The 18,532-nt window shown below is 41.9% G+C and overlaps 1 protein-coding gene across 3 annotated transcripts in view; it reads right to left on the bottom strand.

Annotated features, from left to right (window-relative positions):
- grid2 (glutamate receptor, ionotropic, delta 2) overlaps positions 1 to 18,532 on the bottom strand; it is a 438,522-nt gene that overhangs the window by 75,323 nt on the left and 344,667 nt on the right. For all 3 annotated transcript variants that reach the window (XR_004213070.1, XM_031856266.1, XM_031856267.1), the window contains exons 10-11: positions 16,993 to 17,190; positions 13,570 to 13,882 (exon numbers count right to left, since the gene is read on the bottom strand). Coding sequence is in view for 2 of the 3 variants with exons in the window: in XM_031856266.1 (XP_031712126.1) it covers positions 13,570 to 13,882; positions 16,993 to 17,190 (511 nt within the window). In the remaining variant the exon portion in view is untranslated. The remainder of the gene's footprint in view (positions 1 to 13,569; positions 13,883 to 16,992; positions 17,191 to 18,532) is intronic.

The following is an 18,532-nucleotide window of genomic DNA, read 5'->3' on the forward strand; positions in this document are numbered from 1 at the left end:
ACTATCTTATATATATAAGGCACATTACTATTTTATATTACCGATACCATTAATGCACATTATTGACCTTGCTTCTTCACCAGAGTCTCTGTGCTTTCTCGCCTCACAGGTTCCTGTGGATCTGGGTTATACCTGGACCTGGTCTTGCCTCCTGCCGTGGTTCTGTCATATACATTGAATGTGTTGTAATTCTGTTATGCTGTTCATTCTGTACACATGACATCTATTGCACTTCTGTCCATCATGGGAGAGGGATCCCTCCTCTGTTGCTCTCCCACAGGTCTCTCCCTCTCTTCTCCCCGTTAAAGGGTTTTTTTGGGGGAGTTTTTCCTGTTCCGATGTGAGGGCTCCGGGAGAGAGGATGTCACATGTGTACAAATTGTAAAGCCCTGTGAGGCAAATTTGTAATTTCAGATTTTGGGCTATACAAAAATAAATTGAATTGAATTGAAATTGAAGTTCACACATATAGTTGTTCCCCCTCAAACTGAGGGTTGAATCTCAAAGCTCCTCTTCACAGACAAATGTACAAACAAAAGTCAGACAAAACAGGGTTGTGGGTGTCTGAAACCTACAGTAACTATGAAGCTTCCTGATAAACAAACACAATACAATGACAGATTAGGTCCTGGGCTCTCTAAACTCTTTTCCTCTTTCTCGCCAAAAAACACACAATCGCGTGTTAGTCCACCACACAGGCATGGTGAATTCAGCCAGCTGCTACAGCCCTGTCGTCTCATTATAGGTGACTGCATGCAGACCGTGTCTTGTTCTATCAAACCAATAAGACCGCGGCTGCCTCTCTGAGTGCAACTTCTGACAGATGGCTCTCTCAGCAATTTTCACTTTGTGTCTTGCTATGCACACAAACTCACGTCTGTGAGTACGAGTGTATTTCTAAGCTCTTTCCCTTGATAGTGATTGTCTTTGAGTCGCTCATATTCAATTTTAACACTGTCATTCTCAATATTTCACATCTCGCAACCCACATGCCCCCCCCCCCCCTTCTCTCTCTGTCACTCCTCTCAAACATCTCGCCTCGCTCTTCTTCCTCCCCCTTTTCTCAAGGGCAGCATGTCCACACTCACTGTGCCAATTTACACAGATCCGCACTTTCTGTGTTCCCTCCTTAATTCAACCATTAACATATTGCATACGCCAGATTTTGTGAATCTGCCTGGTCGCCTGCTAGATGAAGTGTGTTAGTGTCTTTTTTATTTCCACCAGAGGTCTTTACAAACACCGGCAGATGAGGAAAATCTTCATCAGAAACTTTAGTTGGGTTTTTTTCCTAGTTTTTTTTCAACAGGGTATCTTTAAGTAAGATCCTAAGTTTTAGGATCTATTAAAGGTCGCCTGTGGAAAGTGTAGCAAAGCTTTGATGAGCAGGTGACTGTCTTGTTTGTTTTTCTCGTGAGAAAAAAACGCCGTAAGTTGAGTTTGAAAATGGTTTCTTTCTGTCACGCTTTCTTTTTTGCATCCATTGTTTTTCGTCTCTTTGTCCTTACTCTGCCTGCCCGTCACTCTCTTTTCTCTCTGTTTCACATCATTACACTGAATAACTTTATGAGAGCAGATTTAATTTATAAGCACAGAGTTTAAAAAACATTTTTGTTTTGGAAACTCTGTTAAATGGCACGGACAGCAAATCATGTTTTAATTGGCTAAAAGTGAGCCTTGTTTCTGTTTTTAAAAGTTTGAGTAATTGCATTTTGCATTTTACGTTTGATTAGGCAGTGAAGTATTCCTCATCTTGAGAGAACAGAGAGGTAATGGGAAAAAGAATGTAGCTGGGCAAGACCTCAAGAGAATAGTTTTAACAAGTGCTCTCTCTGTTGCCCTCTCGTAGTAAAAAACATTCTACACTTCTAAACAATACTTTCCGATCAATTTCTGTTGTTTCTTTTCGTCTTCATTTTTTTTTTGTGGAGAACAATTAAATGCAATTTTCCATGCTCTCACCTACCCTTTTCCCCATACAGGTAACTTATTGCCGGTAAGTGCACACACACTCAGTCACATACAGTATATGGTGCGGCCTTCTACTGTTCTATGTACGTAAGACAATCGTTACTGGCCCTTTAACTGAAGTAAATTTAAAAATGTGTTCCATTCCATGAAATTGCCATGAAAAATGTTGCTTCCTAATAAAAACAAAGAAAATTATGAAAAAATGAAGATTCTTAAACAGCGAAAAGAAGAACTCGTTGGTGCTGCTTGGTACAATAATAAATGTTACTGTCAAAAATAGGAGGTGATTTGTGCAGGCGATCAGCTTGAAGTCAGCGTGTACACTGACGATACAATCTTGCTCAGAACAAAATTAAACTCGCCAAGCTGTCTGCCGGCTAAGCAGCGGCTGGCGGAGAGGTACAGCAGTGTGTACTGGTTGTTCAATTGTCTGTTAGTTGTTAGCCAAACAGGCCGTTCAAAACGACAAAAGGCAGAGAAGCAGATGAGGGGTCAGACATGCACTAAGCTATGCTATCAGTTGAAAGCCCCTACCAGCCGGGGGACGGTTAAGAGTAGCAAGTGAGGAGTCAGCAGGCAGTCAGTGGCTGTAAAAAAACAGCCAATAAAAAGTGTTGTGAGAAAGTGTGAGTCAGCGTAACCAAGAGAGGTCCTTGAGCATGCAGCCATAACTGGGCACCCAAAATATAATGCAGTTTGCTGCAGCAGAATGCGACATTAGCTGTGGACAGACACAAAGGTGCGTACTCACTCACGCACTCACTCACACTCACTCACTCGACCGATCGTATGACTCTCCTGGCAGAGATAGGGAGAGAAATCTCTTAAGTGTTTTTCTCAAACCCTTGAAAAATAAAGAATGGCAGCACTGATGTGGCAAATAAAGGAGCCAGATGTTCATCTTCACTGCGCAATGTGACAACAATAAACCAGTTTAGACTGACAGATGTATGCGATGAATACATGTTCCGACGTGGTTGAATGGAGGCAATTGCACTGACATTTATAGATGCTAACTTAATGTCACTCGAGGAGGGAAAACATTTGACGACTATAAAAGAAAATCTAACAGACACTGGACATTAATAATTCAAACTATTACATCACATTTAGACTTGTTAATCGGGAGGCAAGGGATGTTAATCCGTATTTGCATTTGAATCACATGTTGTGCCATTCAACTGATAATGTGACCCATCTATGCCCACCAACACTGTTAAAATGAGGTACAGCGGTGTGTTATCATGCGTTCTGGCTTCTTTCTTGCCAACATTGTTTCTTGCCCTCTGTATACACCTTCTCTGAATCACTTGTCCTCTCTCTACCTTGCAGTGTGTGTATTTCCAGTCATAACAACAGCTTTTATGTTGGTTTGGACACTGTGAAAGCTTAAACTATTCTGTCTTTCTGTCCAACCTTCTCCATTATTATACAATCCTGCTTCAGCAGACACTTTAATGACTGACTGAACACTAACAAGGTGTGCAGCACTTCGCTCTCCCGCTGTTTGAGCTCTTTTGACTGACCTGTCTTCCATTTCTCCTTTTCTCTGTCTCATTCGATCTGACGGTGTGTTTTGGAGCTGTGGTGTGTGTGTGTGTGTGTGTGTTGCCTTGTCAACATAAATGATCACATTCATCCTGCAATTATCTGGATTCACTCAGGGTAACTGAGGGAAATCAAGACTTTGTGTATTGATATGCCTTTTGTTGATGAACAAAAGGCCGAGCTATTCTTTATATCAATTGTCTATTGCTAGTCGAAGGTTGCATCATTCTCCATGTCTTATTAATCCTGAGTCAGTGTGTGTCCCATTCATTATGTTGAGTTTTAATATACATTGAGAGCTTCCCCCACTCTCTACATGTACCCATTAGATACCCCAAACAATTTAACATTAATTAAAATTCTGGGAAAAGTTACTGTGCAACAACATCTACCAAGAAGCAATTAAATCTATTGTTTATTCCAGCTGCAATCTGCTCAAAGCCTGACCTTTACATCACATTCACTGGGAAATAAATGGAATTCACTGGGTCCGTTTATCTGAGGCAGTTAACAACAGAGAGCCCAAAATAAATATGCTTGTATTACAATCAAACCACCCTCTTCATTACTGTCCCTGCTTGCTACAGCTTCTCAGACTCCTGGTGAGAGAATCTGGGTAGAACAAGACCCGCCAATTTCAGTGCTGCTGTGTCAGATATATATTTTACGGGAGCTTCAGCCAACATCACAACAGTCTGAGTGTTGATGCATTATAATCTGAAGATGTTTTCACTCTGCATGTTTTTGCGGCGTAGCTCTGTTTCTATATATCCCTGTCTCTTTCTTTGCGGCTCCAAGCTGAATGTGACATTTATTGTAGCAGAACAGCAGGAGACATTTTGTCCTGGCAACTTAACTAGCATGATTAAACATTCAATGCCCTGTAGAGAGAGAGAGAGAGAACAAAAGTGAGTGAGAGAGTTAACAGCATGTGAGTGTCAACACATACAGTTGTGTGAAAAAGTGTTTGCCCCTTTCCTGATTTCTTATTTTTTTGCATGTTTGTCACACTTAAATGTTTCAGATCATCAAACAAATTTAAATATTAGACAAAGATAACACAAGTAAACACAAAATGCAGTTTTTAAATGAAGGTTTTTATTATTAAGGGGAAAAAAAATCCAAACCTACATGGCCCTGTGTGAAAAAGTGATTGCCCCCCCCCTGTTAAAACATAAATTAACTGTGGTTTGTCACATCTTTGGAAAGCTGAGTTCAATTTCTCTAGCCACACCCAGGCCTGATTACTGCCACACCTGTTCTCAATCAAGAAATCACTTAAATATGACCTGCCTGACAAAGTGAGGTAGACCAAAAGATCCTCAAAAGCTAGACATCATGCTGCGATCCAAAGAAATTCAGGAACAAATGAGAAACAAAGTAATTGAGATCTATCAGTCTGGAAAAGGTTACAAAGCCATTTCTAAAGCTTTGGGACTCCAGCGAACCACAGTGAGATCCATTATCCACAAATGGCAAACATGGAACAGTGATGAACCTTCCCAGGAGTGGCTGGCCGACCAAAATTACCCAAAGAGCGCAGCGACGACTCATCCAAGAGGTCACAAAAGACCCCAGAACAACATCCAAAGAACTGCAGGCCTCACTTGCCTCAATTAAGGTCAGTGTTCATGACCACCATAAGAAAGAGACTGGGCAAAAATGGCCTGCATGGCAGAGTTCCAAGACGAAAACCACTGCTGAGCAAAAAGAACATAAAGGCTTGTCTCAGTTTTGCCAGAAAACATCTTGATGATCCCCAAGACTTTTGGGAAAATACTCTGTGGACTGAAAAGTTGAACTTTTTGGAAGGTGTATGTCCCATTACATCTGGCGTAAAAGTAACACGGCATTTCAGAAAAGGAACATCATACCAACAGTAAAATATGGTGGTGGTAGTGTGATGGTCTGGGGCTGTTTTGCTGCTTCAGGACCTGGAAGACTTGCTGTGGTAAATGGAACCATGAATTCTGCTGTCTACCAAAATATCCTGAAGGAGAATGTCCGGCCATCTGTTCGTGACCACAAGCTGAAGCACACTTGGGTTCTGCAGCACGACAATGATCCAAAACACACCAGCAAGTCCACCTCTGAATAGCTTAACAAAAACAAAATGAAGACTTTGGAGTGGCCTAGTCAAAGTCCCGACCTGAATCCGATTGAGATGCTGTGGCATGACCTTAACCTCTTAAGCTCGGGCCCTATTTGTAGGCCTCTGCTCGAAAATAGCATACCCACACTAAAGTGACCACAAGCTCTATTTTACCTTAAAAAGGCGGTTCATGCTCGAAAACCCTCCAATGTGGCTGAATTACAACAATTCTGCAAAGATGAGTGGGCCAAAATTCCTCTACAGCGCTGTAAAAGACTCATTGCCAGTTATCGCAAACGCTTGATTGCAGTTGTTGCTGCTAAGGGTGGCCCAACCAGTTATTAGGTTTAGGGGGCAGTCACTTTTTCACACAGGGCCATGTAGGTTTGGATTTTTTTTCCCCCTTAATAATAAAAACCTTAATTTAAAACTGCATTTTGTGTTTACTTGTGTTATCTTTGTCTAATATTTAAATTTGTTTGATGATCTGAAACATTTAAGTGTGACAAACATGCAAAAAAATAAGAAATCAGGAAGGGGGCAAACACTTCACACAACTGTATGTGTCAGAGAGAAAAGGCTTCATTCTGGCAGGGTGATGGCCCGATGAAAAGCACTCTGTTTGGCCAGCTAGCCGATATATTTGCAAATAACACGGTAATCTCCCCACGGCAGGCCAAACATGCCCTCACATGTAAAAAGGCAAGCATGCTCGGCAATATGAAGCGTATCATTTAGCTGGTGGCTGCAGCTAAAGGAAGGGAGATAATTAAAGTTGAAGGCCAAAACTGTTCTCTTATTATGACATGAATCAAAATACAGACAAGAGGCACATTTCCATTTTCCAAATGCTAAACGTGCCTCTTACTACAAGGACTTGAATTTGACTTTGTTATGCATTTTGAATCTGTAAAATGTGGTGTTTACTTAAAGTAGCTCCAATCAATATTACGATAGTAACAATGGATCACGATATGCATCAATAATCATCACCTAACTCTGCAGTTCTCCGCAGCTCTATGGAGCTTTATAGTGTCCTTTTAATAAAGCCTGAGCACTGACCAGCGAAGGCCCTATTTTAACTGAAGGAATTATTATTTATGCAAATGAAATGCCCTGTTGCGGGGCTCAACATGCTAGAGAAGTTGTGCAACTTGGCACCCTTGTAAGGACTGGTCAAAAATAATATATTTCGGGGGGGGGGGGGGGGTACGCTGCTAATCTTAATTAACTTAAGTAGTCGTCATTTTTCCATCATTATTCTGCTTACTACCCTCATATTAATAAATATTTATGTCATAAGCATTGAATGTGTTGTAACTCTGTTATGTTGTTCATTCTGTACACATGACATCTATTGCACGTCCATCCTAGGAGAGGGATCCCTCCTCTGTTGCTCTCCCTAAGGTTTCTTTCTTTGTTTTTCTCCCTGTTAAAGGGTTTTTGGGGGGACTTTTTCCTGTACCGATGTGAGGGTCCCAGGACAGAGGATGTCATATGTGTACAGATTGTAAAGCCCTCTGAGGCAAAACTTGATTTTGGGCTATACAAAATAAATTAAATTGAATTGAATTGAATGGAAAAGGGTGAAAGCAGAGATGCGGCTGAATTAGTAACAGCTGGACTTCATCACATGTGAGTAGTAAGAAAGTAGTGGACAGAGAGGGACAGTGAGATCATTGGGATTGGAGAGAAAAAGGAGGAAGGAAAGGAAACAAATGTGACAGAAACCAGAGAGCACACAGTGGAGGATAGAGCAAGAGAGAGACATGCATTTAATGGAACTGCTGAGAGACGGTCTCTTTTCACAGTGGCACATCTCTGTAGCCAGAAAGAGACTGTGAGAGGAGCAGAAAGAAGAAAATAGGGAGGAGAGATGGAGAGATGGCGGGGTGCAGTCAGGAGGGATGGGCGTCCTAAAGTTGGGTCCACTTCACAGCAGCACAACACAGTCGTTAGAGAGGGATAATGGATTAGAGGGAGACATAAGGAGAGGAAGAGAGGGAGAAAAAGAAAAGAAGAGAGCAGGAAAATGATGATAACGTTGGGTTCCCAGCAGCACGGCACAGCAGAAGTGGAGATAATGATGGAGGGAGAGACACGTAGAGGAGGAGAGAGAGAGAGAATGGGGAGTGCTGAATGCGAACGCAACTCACATTGAGAAAACTCAGCAGTAAGTCAAAAGAATTGCAGAACAGAGAGACCTGGGATGAAGGGATGAAAGACAAAAGGAGGGAGGAAGGAAACAGAGAAACAACTGTTTTTACTTCTATATGGCGCCACAACAAGGCTGTGAGAAGAAAAGACTCTTTCGCTCTTTTACACACACACACACACACACACACACACACACACACACACACACACAGTCAAACTCACTCATACAGACAGATATATGCACAGCGGGGGCGAGTTGGAAAAAAAGGAGGTGCAATGTGTGAGAGGAATCAAAGAAAGAGAGAGACTTTTAGAGCAGCAGATGGAAAGATGAAAGTGTTGATTATGGCCTGTGGCCCTGATTCTGATGTGTCTGATGTGTTTGTGTATCCGTGGAATTATTTTCATCCAGTGAAAACAAGTAATTCACAGTGTGCGTCTGTGTGTGACTGCATACTTGCATTTCCCACAAAGTTAGCTCTAATTGAGAGACAGCAGCACTCACGCTGACAGTGGGGCTGCATGCTAAGATAACATGCGTATATGCGTGCACACACCCACAAAAACACAGTCTGCTTCTCCACAGCGTCTTTCTTCTCCCATACTGGTTGGGACAGTAATTAGAGGAGAACACCAGAAAGCGAGACGGAGAGAGCGTCCGGGAAAGATTTGCGAAAGGACAAATATTCAGTGTGACACCAGAGTTTTGCTTTTGACTGTTCTACTTTGGCTCAAATGCTGCTGACAAAACGTTGGAGTCAGGACAGGGCCAAGAGGAAGTGAAGAGACGGCGAGACAGATAGGGGGAGACAGGGAGGTATCGGAACAGGAAATGGGACGGGGTAAAGTGTTCACTCTCACACTCTTACAGTTTTTCCTCACTCTTCAACAAGTCTGACTTGCATCACCGTCCCTCTCTCCCTCCTACACAGGATACCCGTCAGCAGAAATGCCTCCTATGACTGCCAGCTCCTGTCGCCTGCCTGCACATTTCAATTACAGCAGAGTTCACAGTCCATTTGATAACTGTGGCCACTTTAGCTTTTCTTCAGAGTGCAGCTTTGCACCAAAAAAAAAAGACACAGGAAAAGAGTATCATGGTTGTTGCAGTTCTCAGTTTTTTCATCTGTTGTAGATGCTCTCTGGCTGTGGAACACACTGCCCGAACAGCATCCGGGGGTGCCTCAGACACTGGTTTCTGTGTAAAACTGGTCCAGAAACCTCTCTCTACAGCAAGACGTATTCTTTCAACTGCTGGATTATCTTTCCCCTGCTTTTACTGCTTTTTCTTGTCTTCCTGGTGTTAATAATTCTTTCTTTCTTTCTTCTTAGAATTATGTTTCTTTGTAGCATTTTGAGGTTTGCTTTTAATTAAATGGATCAAAATCGAATTGCTTCATTACTGGATTTAGTTTGACTGTTCCATAGAATTCTCTGGATGACTCAAACACAGTAACAAATGGTCAATTTGATTCGCCTTTGGTTCTATTCTGTCTCCAATATCCGTCAAAAAATGATGTTTAATCCACTTCACAGGCTGTAATTTGAGGAGCATTATCATCTTTGATGATGAATAACACTTTCATTCTACACCATGTATGAATGTGTCCAAATGGCTTCTTTTTTTGCTGTTGCTTTCAAGCACATCCTTCTTGTCCCGCTGGTTTACAATAAACTACAACACTAAATGAAGTGGGCACGTCCTTTTCAGCACTTCCGCTCAGCTTATTGAAACTTCTGTCTGAGGTACTGCAACTGTCTTCTGACCACACTTTCTGCACCTCATCCAAAACTGCTGCAGGCATACTTGTTTTCTGTCCTCCTGAATTCTTGCATGTCACCCTAATCCTGCTCTCCCACGCGCTGACTGCCTGTGGTGGCTCATTTCAGACCCAACACCTGGTGTCCGAGACTGCAAATGAGTGCACATCCGCATCCCTCCAGGCCATGGTCTGTCCAGGCTCTACATACCAGCCAGTCAATGCCATGCACTCTGCTAATGTTGTCTGCTTGGCTCTCCTAATAATGTGACCTGGTAATCACTCACCCCAGCCCTTGACTCTTCTCCTTCCTGGCTCTGAAAAATATTGGAATGACCTTCCCACCTCAGCCAGGGCCAAAGAGTAGCCCGACTCAAGCTGAAAATTAATCTCCTCTAGGAAACATTTCACATCCTCTTTAAATCATATCCTCACAGCTTCCTCTACTTCATTCTGTCTTCAGCTCTTATTTAACTTCGCCTGCAAATTATCTCCCCCAGATCCCTGCATCTCTTGTCTGTTTTCACCGGTGAAATACCCAAATCACATTTGTGTTGGCAGCAACGGCAACGTGGTCTGCTTTCAAAAGAAGACCGGCGGAGTGCCACCAAATCAAGAATGACGGGCAGATGTGTGCTGATAGAGAGTTCCTCCCATTGGACAGCTCACCTCCACTGCACGTTGTTTCAGTTAAAGTTGGGGTTGTTGTTTTCAACACAGCAGGAACAGCAACTATACCTGTGTGCTACCTGAAAATGCAAAACTGGATTGTCAACAGCTTGTTTATTATTTTTGGACCAAAGACCCTTTTGAGTGCAGTGTTCTCCCACAGTATTGTTTATTGCTCTTAAAAGTACGTACAACCTTGTTCTGATAAAGTGTACTGTATATCCACCTTATATATTATATGATACCTTTGATCTGCTTGTAAAGTCTCCATTGTATAAATTTATGTTCAGTCTCCGTTTCTGACTCTTTTTTCAAAGATTGGAGGTAAAGAGTCACAGCCTTTTGCCAATATTAATATTGCCTCAGCATCACTAAGCTACGGTTATTATATGTGCATGTGGGAGTAGTGACTTTCTATCTATTTCTCTATATTCCTGCTGCACATCTTACAGCTAATATTTAGAACTGATTCATTTCTTACTGTCAAAGTTGCTCTTTGACGTCTTCTTTTGTTTGAGGAGATACAACATTAATGTTGAATAACAAAACCAAATCACAGGACTTCTACATGCCTTTGATGTAGCAGTTAACAAACCAAATCTTGTCAGATGCACTCTCATTGTGTCTCCCTTACCTCTCTCCCTGTCCCTCTCTTGTCTCTCTCACTCTCCTTGAGACCAATTAGACATAGTTTATGGCGTACAGATATTTCCCCCACTGTTCCCATTCGCTCTTGTGCTTCCTCTTTGTGTCTCTCCCTCTATTGGCTCTTGTACGTGCACCGCAGACTGAGAAACCTACAGACAGACAAGTGGCTGGTACCTTGGTGGCCCTGATGAGCAAGAATTACCGCCTCACGGTTGTATGTCTCAACAACCAGTCATGCTGCAGTTCAAATCCATGTCTGTCCAAAATGTCAAAACCTTATCTTAATAGACATATATGTGAAATTTTCATAATTAGCGTGTTTCGTGAGGTCACGGGGACCTTTGACCACTTATTTCTAATCAGTTCATCCTTACGTCCAGGTAGACTTTTGCGTCAAATTTGAAGCAATTTGCTCAAGTCTCTCCCAAGATATCACGAGAATGGGACGCACGTGAGGTCACAGTGATCTTGAACTTTGACCTCCAAAATCCAGGTCCAGTCCAGGTGGACGTTTGTGTGAAATTCCCTCGAAGGGGTTTCTGAGATATCGCATTTATGAGATTGGGACTGAAGGACGGACAGACAACCCGAAAATATCCCTCCATAGCAGTTGCCGTCGCAGAGGCATAAAGAAAAGGATGGGGGGGGGAAGAAAAAGACGGAGCGATGACTAGAGGATGAAAAAGAGACGAAAGGGATTTAAAATATAAGAAAGGGAAGTGGATAGCAAGAAATAGTAAAAGGAGTAAGGAGAAATAATTGAAAAAAGAAGGGTTAAGCAAAATCAGCTTAATTCCTGCACACCTCCTCTCTATCTTCCTCTCACAGTCAAAGTGAAACAGCCAAAAGCAGAATTCTGGCCTCATGTTTAACTATTCACACTCAACAGTCATCTCCTGCTGTGGGTGTGTGTGTGTGTGTGTCATCTCAATCAATTCCCCGTAAGGGTAATAATTCAGGGTGAAGCACAAAGGTCTGGGACATCAGGGAGTTGCTGCATGAATATTCATATATATATATATATATGCACGTCTGTGTTTTTATGCCACTGATTTAATAAACTGACCTTTTAAGAACGTGTTTGTCCATTGTGTGTGTATATATTCAATATATTGGTGTGTGTGGTTCTGTGGAGGGTAAATGCTGTACAGTGTGTGCGTTTGTGCGTGGCACCAGGTGCTTCCCGTTCATGTGAGAAGAGCTTTGTGCTTTGGCTACAGGTAAATCATTTCTGATTTGGCCAGCCAGAAATATCTCTCCGGAATGTAACTGAGCATGAACACACTACTGCCGCAGGGCTAAGTGGGCTGACCTTCACTGGTTTAAAAGTCACCAGGAATGTGGTTTGCTTACGTCCCAGCAACCTGCATATAAAGCAGAGTTCTCCTCTTCACGTTAACTAATTATAGTTCTTTTATGATTAAACTATATCTTGACTGACAAAGTAGGCGTTATTTTAAAGAAATCAATGTTCTCTCTCTCTCTTTCTACTCTCTAATGATGCCACGACTAAAATGTTAATCACGGCTAAAAAGAGAAGCGATTGTGAATATCAAACAGCAATTGTATCATCATCATCATCATCATCATCGTTATTACCACCATTAGCTGCAGCACAAGATGGAGGATTATTTACCAAAACAGTGGAAAAATCATCATTTGCTTATTCAGGGCCTGAAATGTTTCACATGGAGCTTTTAATAAAATATCCTCCTAAATTTTGCACAACTAATTCATCTTAAAAAATGAACTGCTGCGGTTCCTGGAGCATGATAGCGAGAGCACACTGTGCTCGTTGTAAAATAGCAGTTATTATTTTATTACGTTGCAAAACCATACGCATAGACACAAAATGAGCCAATGAATAAGAAAATATTTAGTGTCTCTCTGTCATTCTATAGTCAATAGAGATACTCAACGAAACACTCAAACCGGTTGGGAAACAGACAGAATGCACATTTATGTGAGCTTATTTTTTAGTCCTGCTCCCATTGCCCTCTCTTCTCCCCGTCATGGCTCTGTTCCTGCACTGATGGAATTTAAATCCTTCCCTGGGTGTCAATTGTCTGATCTCACACCTGAGAACGGGCCTGGCGGATTCTGGAAAATCTTTGGGGTAGAAAACCAGGATGAGGTCATTATCCCCCAATCAATCCATGTGGAACAAAACCTCTCCTCCCTTTTGCTCTCATTTGACTATTGAGCTCAAACAAGAAAAGGTCAATCCACACTCATGACACCCAAAGGACAGCTATAATCAGAGTTTTGACATTAAATTGCTTTAGCAATAACACCTTTTTCTTCTATGCTTCCCCTCCCTCCCATTATCTCTCTATCTTTTACCTTTGAGATGGACCCTGCAAATATGGTTTGTTGCTGAAATTCATATCCCCACGGCAAAATTTGAAACAACAACCCTACTGTGCTCATAAACTAAAACAATATACAAATAATTCTGGGAACCCTAGGTCTTGACTTACTCCATTAAAAGGCTACAAAAGAATGAACAGCTTGAACAGGGTGTCTGCCAGCGGGTGAAAGCCAACCACATGTTTTCTACTCATTCTGCTTTTACAGATCTCCTCACGTAGTTAATCTTATCGTAAGTCATCATGATGTGACGTAAGCAGAAAGACTTAGAACTGCAATCTTGTTTTGAAAAACAGTTGTTGAGAAAATGTATTTGCAGCATTGTCAACATTTCAGGTCACATGTCTTCCTTACCTTGTTGTACAAAGGAGCCGTACACGAACCACATGGAATTGTACAGTGTTGTCGAGGACACGGAGCCCATGGGGAGCCGGGGTGGGTTGAGCCAGTTAAGCAAGTACACCAGGATGCCAACGAGGAGCACGGTGCCCGCGATGCACGCCCACAGGGACAGGTCGAAGGGCGCCAGGCAGGCGAACATGTCGACGGTGCGTTCGGCCTTGCGCAGCAGAACGCCCACAGAATAATCCATGTAGCGGGTGGTGAAGTCCACGACGCTCTCTCGCTCAGACGTGATGGTCAGGGCACTAAATCCCACATCGGCTCGCTGCAAGAGGCGGAGGGGAAACAGAGGAGTTTTAAGTGTCAACACTGTGAAAATGTGTAGGTGAGGAACACCTCTGAAAAGTCCCATTATCTAAAGAGATGCATGCATTCACTAAGTGCAAAGACATTTCACTGTCGCCTACCAAACATCTGAGCTGTTGGCAAGTAAACACAATTCTTTTTATATTTCTCTGTTTTGTCTCTGTACTGTGTACAAGTATGCACGTACTGTCTTGTAAGCCCCATGTAATACCCAACACGGACTGGGCATCTTTAGATGTGCTTGTTAAACCGTGCATTGATTCAAAGCCTTTCTCATCATTTGGAATGCTTGGAATTTTACGAGACAACAAATGACTGCTTTTAATTATTTACGTGTAAAGACTAAGTTGAAAAAAAAAGAAGCCGTCAGTGAGTATGTCTGCCAAGGAAATAGGCTGAGCTCAGCTTAAATGCAGAAACAATAATGTCTAATTAAAATGTTTTCAGTCCCTAGTGCTTGGCTACCAGCTGTAGACATCTGCTTGTGACATAACAAGGATTTAAGATGCTTTTGTGAGTGTGCACGTGTGTGTTTGAAAATGAGTGGCAAATATTGCACATATATATTACGAACTTGTTAGATAATTACATTTTATTTACTCGAAACAACTGACTGCAACTAGTTTGGGGATTTTGTCGGCGAACACTAAGCCCTGCAGCCAAGGCAAAACACACTTACAGACACTTGCAGACACTTGCATTCTTACAAACATCCATATCCCCACACGCACGCACACACAAGACAAGCACACATTTTAACCCACTGTAGGCAACAAAACAAATCTGCTAATTTCACAGTTGAATGAGGAAACAAAAAGCTTAAATGTGCAGAAATTGTCATTTAAACTGCATAAGAAGAATATTAGGAGAAGGCCTGCAGGATGCCTGTTGGTTGAGACAACACAACGATATGCATGCAAATATGTAAGTATGTGCCATGGCGACTGCTTTGGTCAGTCAACATGGCAATTGAAACTTCCAAAATGCACTCTGGGTAATAATTATCTGGTATAATTGGGGTTTTGGAGAGATAAACCGTGTTGCTGACAGATGGGGGGAAACAAAATGTTCAGTTTATTTACAGCCTGCGCTTGTCTGTGCTCACATAAATATTCAAACATGCATGTGCTTGAAGCATTTCTCCATCACATTGTGAGCTGTTGCATTGTAGTATACAAGGTCAAGGGAAGGAGAACCCAGTGTTGGGAAAATATTCAAGCCTAACGCACAACAGAAAGAAACTAATGAAGGACAACTTCTGAGAAAACATTGCCGATAATAACAAAGGAAACATCCCTGACCTATGGAGTATGAACACAATGTGTAGGAGATTAGCGCAATTCCAAGAGAACATCAAAGGAGATTGTACACACACACACACACACACACACACACGAGGTGGGGAATGGTAATTAAAGACTAGCTGGATCTTTATTGTATGGAAATGTAAGAAGGTTGTTGGATGAGAATCCACTCCTGCTCCTCTTTTTTCTATTGTCGAATTGCTTTTTTAAAGTAAGAGTAACCTGTGTTCTTTTCTGTTAAAGGGATTTCTCGCAACACAACGGAATTTTGGTTTAACAATTTCTCATGGCAAACCTTGCTGCATTGACCTCACATCAGTATTAACTCTGTACCCAGCTAACATGTTTCTTTAATCTCGCCTCTACTTAGTTCAGGTTATGAAAGGAAAAGAGACCCCATTGTTGTCATTACTGTGCCATCCTTCTTGCATCCCATGTCAGCAGTCCATAAATTATTTTGGGGGAAAAAGAATGGCGTGACTGTAAGAAATTGAGGTGAGCTCAAGTCTTATTGTTGGCGGGCCCCCATATGACAACACTCACTGAATGTTTTAAGGAACCAAGGCCCCAGAGGAACAGTGAAGGTACATGCAGATGTTTCCATGTGTTTGCTTAGAGTGTGTTTCTGTAGCAAAATAAAACGAGCTCTGTCTTTTCTGCAGTATAAGATAAGGAATGAGCATGAGTGCAACAAATCTGGCATCTGGCAAGAGCTCTTTAACTTCTCAGAGAGATATTGATCACCAATATATTTGATTGATTGTGTAATTAAAGATGAAAATCTGAATTATTGTCACCACTCCGAATAGACACATTTGTAAAGGTCTTTTTTTATTTCATTCCTCTTCTCTGTTGCTTACTTTCTTTCTGGGGTAAACAGTCAAAGATGAATTGATGGATTACTATATAAACATATTCAGTACTTTGGCAAAATAATGTCAAATATTCAGGAGCCTACTGTTTGCTAATGGCTACTAGAAAAGCTGAACCGACAGCCAGACAAAAGACAACGTTAGCATCAAAATTGGCAGAACAGAAGATTTATCTGCTAATTTGTTACACAGCAGTGACATTTGTAAACTTTGTGCTAATAAACAGCAATGGTGGGGCTACCTCGAGTAACCCATTTGCTATGGTGGCTATGATAAGGTTAAAGTAATTATCATCCAACTGTGCCGATCAAACTGTAGACCTCTCCATCGTCGTGACATCCACATTCATAGCTTCATTGCCACTTTTCGTCTTCTTACTGAAAGCGGTTCAAGTGTCTGCCAGAAGTTATGCATCAAACACTTGAAGACACCTGAAGCTAGTCAAATCATTAGAAAGCTGCAGTGTTTTTTTCACCAATATGCAATATGACATCTCTGAGTGTCTAAATTTCTCGCTCCAATTTAAAGAAGTTAAAGTCAGCCCTACGGTAGTCTATTGCAATATTTGCTTTTGAAGTGACAGGATTTCTAGTGGGAATGTTATGATGGGGACTCCAGACTGTGCAGACTCAACCTGAAGGAAGCTATAGTCCTATTTAGCATAAGTGATGCCGATGGCATGTGTCTGCTTGCATGCCTGCTTCTCCTCCTTGTGTATTCTTGTAATGACTATGCATAAATAAGCAACAAACTCCCATATCCATAATGTCTCTGCAGGCTAATTTATCTCATTTATCCAACCCATGTTATTGTTCTCCAATGTTCAATCTTATTGTGTGTGTGTGTGTGTGTGTGTGTGTGTGGTGCATGCATGTGAATTATTTTCTCCTCACCTTAAAGACCAATTCACCCATCAGTCCGTTCCACTGACCGTCAGGCTGCAAGCTGCCGTATTTGTGGTCTGGAGTGACGTAGATCTCGTACTTAAAGCCCAGGTAGTTGGACAGAGCGTCCAGCACGTCGATGGAGAAGCCCTGGTACTTTTTCGGCTTTCCCAGAACATTCTCTGACACCATTACGAACGGCTCCTCCTGCAAGGCAAAAGATCAATCAGTGTGTCAGCAAGTCAGTCAAGCAGCCAATCAATACACCATCATTCAAGCATTAAATCACCCAATTACTCAAGTGGCCATTATACCACCACAAATGTTCATCTTAAAAGGTTGGGGGAATGTCTGTGAGAGCCAACATTACAAAGAGGTCACATTCAATGTGGGGTGAACATGGGATCTGTTTCCCCTCTGACATGTGAAACGCCATAACAGGGGTGAAACATGCATCACATCCAGCTCTCTTATACATGCATGTGTATCCTTGATCCCTCGTGCAATTTGAGATACTAACAGCATGGGGACTCATTGAAACATTGCTTTATGTCAGTTACTAGACAACAAGATTAGGAAAGAATACTACGTACAATTGTTAGCAATATGGTACAAAAAAAAAGTTCTGACCAGCAATAATTCTGCCTTCTGTTCTTGTGACGGCTATCTGGATACTGACTAATGTACAAACAAAGATGCAACGACATGCTGTACTTAATATCTGTTTAAGTGTTAACATTTTTAGATTAGAGGAGAGAAACAACAAGTACCCCTCAATCTTGTTTTGGCTGAGCTCCCAAAGTTCCCTACTCAGCTTTCTTTTTATTCACAGAGGGAACCATGATTAATAATGTATTTAAACATAGCCTATTTAACATTTTCAAGTGAATTAAAATGTTGGAAATCAATAATCTCGCCGTGCAATTCAGCAGATTTGTTTTTTTATTGGGTCATTTTGAAATGCGCTTGGGACGGCTGAACATTGTTTGTCAATATCTCCACGGCATCTAAAGGGCAGCTTCCTGATGGGGTAAAATGGCATCCAACGGCGCTGACATTCTAGGCAATTAAAGGGACACGGCGCAAGGCGAAACAAGGTATTTTTCAAAATGGAGAGCAACTTTTACTTACTGTACTTTGATTGAGTGTTTCACACAGGAGTTTTCTTTCTTCTCTCTCCCTTTCTCCCTCACCCCTCTTTTTCTCTCTTCTGTAATACTTCCCTATTGATGAGTGAAATGTTTCAGGCTAATATGTCTCGCAGATTTATGAGGGGCCTGTGTGTTATTGACTGGATACTGGCTGCACATTAAGCACAGACAGACATGCATGCAGACTATGCTACGTATTACCATGGCACTTTCTAATCCTTGCTACCTGCTGCTGTTCAATAACCCATTAGGCAGTGAGTGGACACGCATGCCAAGTCCCTCTCTCACCAGAAGCAGCTATCCATCAAGGCAGTAACACCCACGGGCATACACACCCATACATACTGAATAACGCCCCGAGCACAACAGACTGCTTCCCTATGCGGGTACTTTCAACC

The sequence above is a fragment of the Anarrhichthys ocellatus genome, unplaced genomic scaffold, assembly GCF_004355925.1.
Source record: "Anarrhichthys ocellatus isolate YVR2014 unplaced genomic scaffold, GSC_Weel_1.0 scaffold17, whole genome shotgun sequence".
Lineage (NCBI taxonomy): Eukaryota > Metazoa > Chordata > Actinopteri > Perciformes > Anarhichadidae > Anarrhichthys > Anarrhichthys ocellatus.